The 3,594-nt window shown below is 43.1% G+C and overlaps 1 protein-coding gene across 1 annotated transcript; it reads left to right on the forward strand.

Annotated features, from left to right (window-relative positions):
* Positions 1-467: 467 nt before the first annotated feature.
* Positions 468-1,086, forward strand: LOC128599402 (MORN repeat-containing protein 3-like). The gene has a single exon (XM_053610939.1). It carries the CDS (start codon positions 468-470, stop codon positions 1,080-1,082), a length of 615 nt encoding a protein of 204 aa, XP_053466914.1. The 3' UTR covers positions 1,083-1,086.
* Positions 1,087-3,594: the final 2,508 nt, after the last annotated feature.

Raw genomic sequence — 3,594 nt, forward strand, 5'->3', positions numbered from 1 at the left:
AGCCAGATAAAATTGTCACTACTGAGATTTCTAGCTAAATATAATAAACGAATCTCTATAGCGTATTTACCACTTGGTCAAGGTGATACCAAGATGCAACAATGCCAAAGCATTTAAATCATTTCACATCAAAAACTGAATACTAAATTGGTAGGATTTTTTTATTTTTTGCCTAAAAATATGTTTAGAGTAAAAAAGTAATAATAAAAATAACAAAAGTAATAAATCCATCCATTTTCCATACTGCTTATCCTACACAGGGTCACGGGGAGCCTGGAGTCTAATCCCAGGGAACTCAGGGCACAAGGCAGGGGGACACCCTGGACGGGGTGCCAACACATCGCAGGGCACAATCACATACACATTCATACACTACGGACAATTAGAAATGCCAATCAGAGTGTAGGCTATATATACTGAGCAGACACTACGCTGTTTATTGCACACTGATTGTTTCAAGATCACTGATGGCTTTAATCGGCAAACCAAGGATCAAGGAGTCCCGCTGGAAAGTTGTGGAGATAAAGACTCAGAAGCATGGCCTCCTCCACACCTTCTACAGCCCCAATGGAGATCTGTACACCAGAGAGTGGAGGAAAAACCAGAGGCATGGACAGGGAACTCAGGTGTGGACGAGTGCCAGAACGATGTATGAAGGTGAATGGAAATGGGATGTGCGTGATGGTTTTGGGACACTCTACAAACTGCAGCTGCCATCTGAGCGGTATTTAAAAGTGTATTTGGGGAACTGGAGAAACGATAAGAAAGAGTGGTTTGGAAAATATTTCTACAGCTCTTCATCCCGATATGAGGGGGAGTGGGTGAGGAATGAGAGGAGCGGAAATGGGAGGATGACTTACGAGAATGGAGATGTTTATGAAGGAGAGTGGTTCAGGGATAAACCCCACGGCAAGGGCGTGCTGTTCCTCAGGAACGGGAACAGGTATGAGGGCTACATGAAGGATGGGAAGAAACAAGGACACGGACGCTTTGTCTACAAGGACATGGGTCAGGTGTACGAAGGCTTCTGGGTAGATGATGTGCCCAAGTGTGGGAAGAATACACACACACACCTGAGTTGAACCCGATCCCACCGGTGAGGCCGCAGGATGTCCACGAAGTACTAAGGGAGGCACTCGGCCGTTTCTGCAGCATGATATGAAGGATTAAAGCACAAAGAAGAAAAGAGAAACACAACAAACCATAAATATAAACATAAGAAAAATATTTCATGAAATTGGAGAAATGCCAATCAGCCTACACCACATGTCTTTGGACTGGGGGAAACCGGAGTACCCAGATGAAACCCCCAAAGCACGGGCAGAACATGCAAACTCTGCGCACTCAGAGTTGGGTTTCGGACTGGAAATAGATATCTCACATCTTATCGCATTTCTTGTCATGGTCTCTAATTAAAATAAGAGTATGACCATAACTAAAATCACTTGTTGTTTTAAAACGATTCTAAATATATTCTTTGTGAGTTTGTTGGAGAAGATGAACCATATTGGAAAAACCTGTATTGGTTTTAGTGCTGTTCCACGTTTAGTCCAAATCTAATAGGTTACTTTGAAACTAACAGGATATAATAGTAAAACAGAAGGACTTTGACGTTAAAAAACAAAACAAAAAAACAGTTGTGTGTACTCTGGCAGCTCTGGCACAGGCTCTTCTTTGTGCTTTCCCTCCTTGTACATCACATGGCTTGAACCACTTCCTCATCCCGTGACATCATCACAAATGGCCCAATGCCCCTGATGCTGTCACTGATGCTGTCTCCTTGCCAGGCCTCTCTCCCTTTCTCTCTTCCTCTTTTTTTCCACTCCCCCATTCCGGTGGGTCTGCACGTCTGCTCTTGCGCGGGACACACACACGCGGTGAGTGTGTGACGCAGCCGGGCTTGGTCAGGCTCCCATGGCCTGGTTCTCAGAGGCAGCGCTGACTGGACCCTTTGTCTCCACACTGGAGTTTAAAAATAAAAGCTGAGGGAAGAGCCTGCGCCAGTATTAGTGATACGTTACACTGCTGTCTAGGGATTATAGACCCCTTTTTTACACAAACACTAATGCATATGGATACACACTCTCTCACACACACACACACACACACACACATATGAACAACACACATGCACAAACTCTCCTCTCTGAGGAGCTGGAACCATGAACCCAAAATGAACTCAGATGGGAAAAACTTCTCAGTGCGCCGGCCCACAATGCTCTCTGGCTGTGACCCAGGCTGCATGTTCCACAAAACCACCACGTGTTGATGGAACACTTGTGTCATATTGCGTAAGACACACAAACACACATACATGCATGTGGAAAGTCCTGTTCTCCTCTCTAGAGTGTGTGTGATTGTATTCGGTTTAAGATCTGTTAGGTTTCGCGTGTTGTGCTGCACAGCTCAGGTATTACGAGTTGAGAATTTTTGTGAATCAATCGAACTATTTGTTGTGATCAACTGTACCGACAGCTGGACAGCTACATGCGAACTACAACAACAACTCCCCAAACCTTCCCTTCTTTAGCTTTTTTTTTTTACCTCTATTTGCTTATAGTTATCAGTCCTCTGGATTTCTGCAACTACAGTATATAATCACCACAGCTAGCTTAATGAAATGTCTTCATACTTTAGGCCTATTTTATAGTAAATGAAATGAAAACATGAAAGAAGTAGGACTCCCCCCACCTCTTAATTTATCTTAGAACTTTACACACCTGTGTGTTACATGCATGTGTCTCTCTGCTACCTCCAGAGCATGGAACATGCTATACATTCAAGACACACAAGGAATACAGTTACCGATGTGACGCTGACATGCTATTCATCTACCACTATAAAGGTTTTTTTGGCTTGTGGCTCTGGGAGTCTAAAACCTTCTAAATAAAAAAAATATGGTTCAAAGTAGAACCATATTAGGGGGCAGTGGTGGCTTAGTGGTTAAGGCTATGGGCTACTGCTCGGAAGGCCGGGAGTTCAAGCCCCAGCACTACCAAGCTATAATGTATACGTGATCGATAAAGATTCATTCATTCATTCATATTAGGACCCCCAACCTGCTGCCCCCCCCCCACACACACACTGTGAGCTCAGGTCTGCAGAAGATGGCAGATAATGCTTATGTCTGACTGTCACATAACAAGAGCAGCAAAGATCATAAAGTTCTAATTCAAAAGCATGTTTTGGAGGAAGTATGTTCTAACTAATGGTTTGAGTCACTCTAGTACTCCAGCATTGCTGTTTTTTTTTTTTTTTAAAACCTCAGGTTTGGGAAGTTTATAGGTCAGGTCAAACTGTACATGGGAAACGATGAACATTAGTACCTTACTATACACTAACAAGGTAGGTGTGTTTAATAAAATGGCTTTTAAGAATGCACACCATGCTGCTGTTCCTGATCCATTCATTTCAGAGTAAAACACCATGCTAGGAATGGACCTCCACTCAAATAATATCTGGTCAGTAGTCATATTGTGGTCCAATTTTCAGCAAAGGATGAGAGGGTTGATAAATTGCGCTTAGTGAAAGATAGGTTGCAGTCAAAAATCGCTTACCAATAAAGTGCACCCACTGTACATTTAATGAAAAAAG

The sequence above is a fragment of the Ictalurus furcatus genome, chromosome 23 (genome assembly GCF_023375685.1).
Source record: "Ictalurus furcatus strain D&B chromosome 23, Billie_1.0, whole genome shotgun sequence".
Classification (NCBI taxonomy): domain Eukaryota; kingdom Metazoa; phylum Chordata; class Actinopteri; order Siluriformes; family Ictaluridae; genus Ictalurus; species Ictalurus furcatus.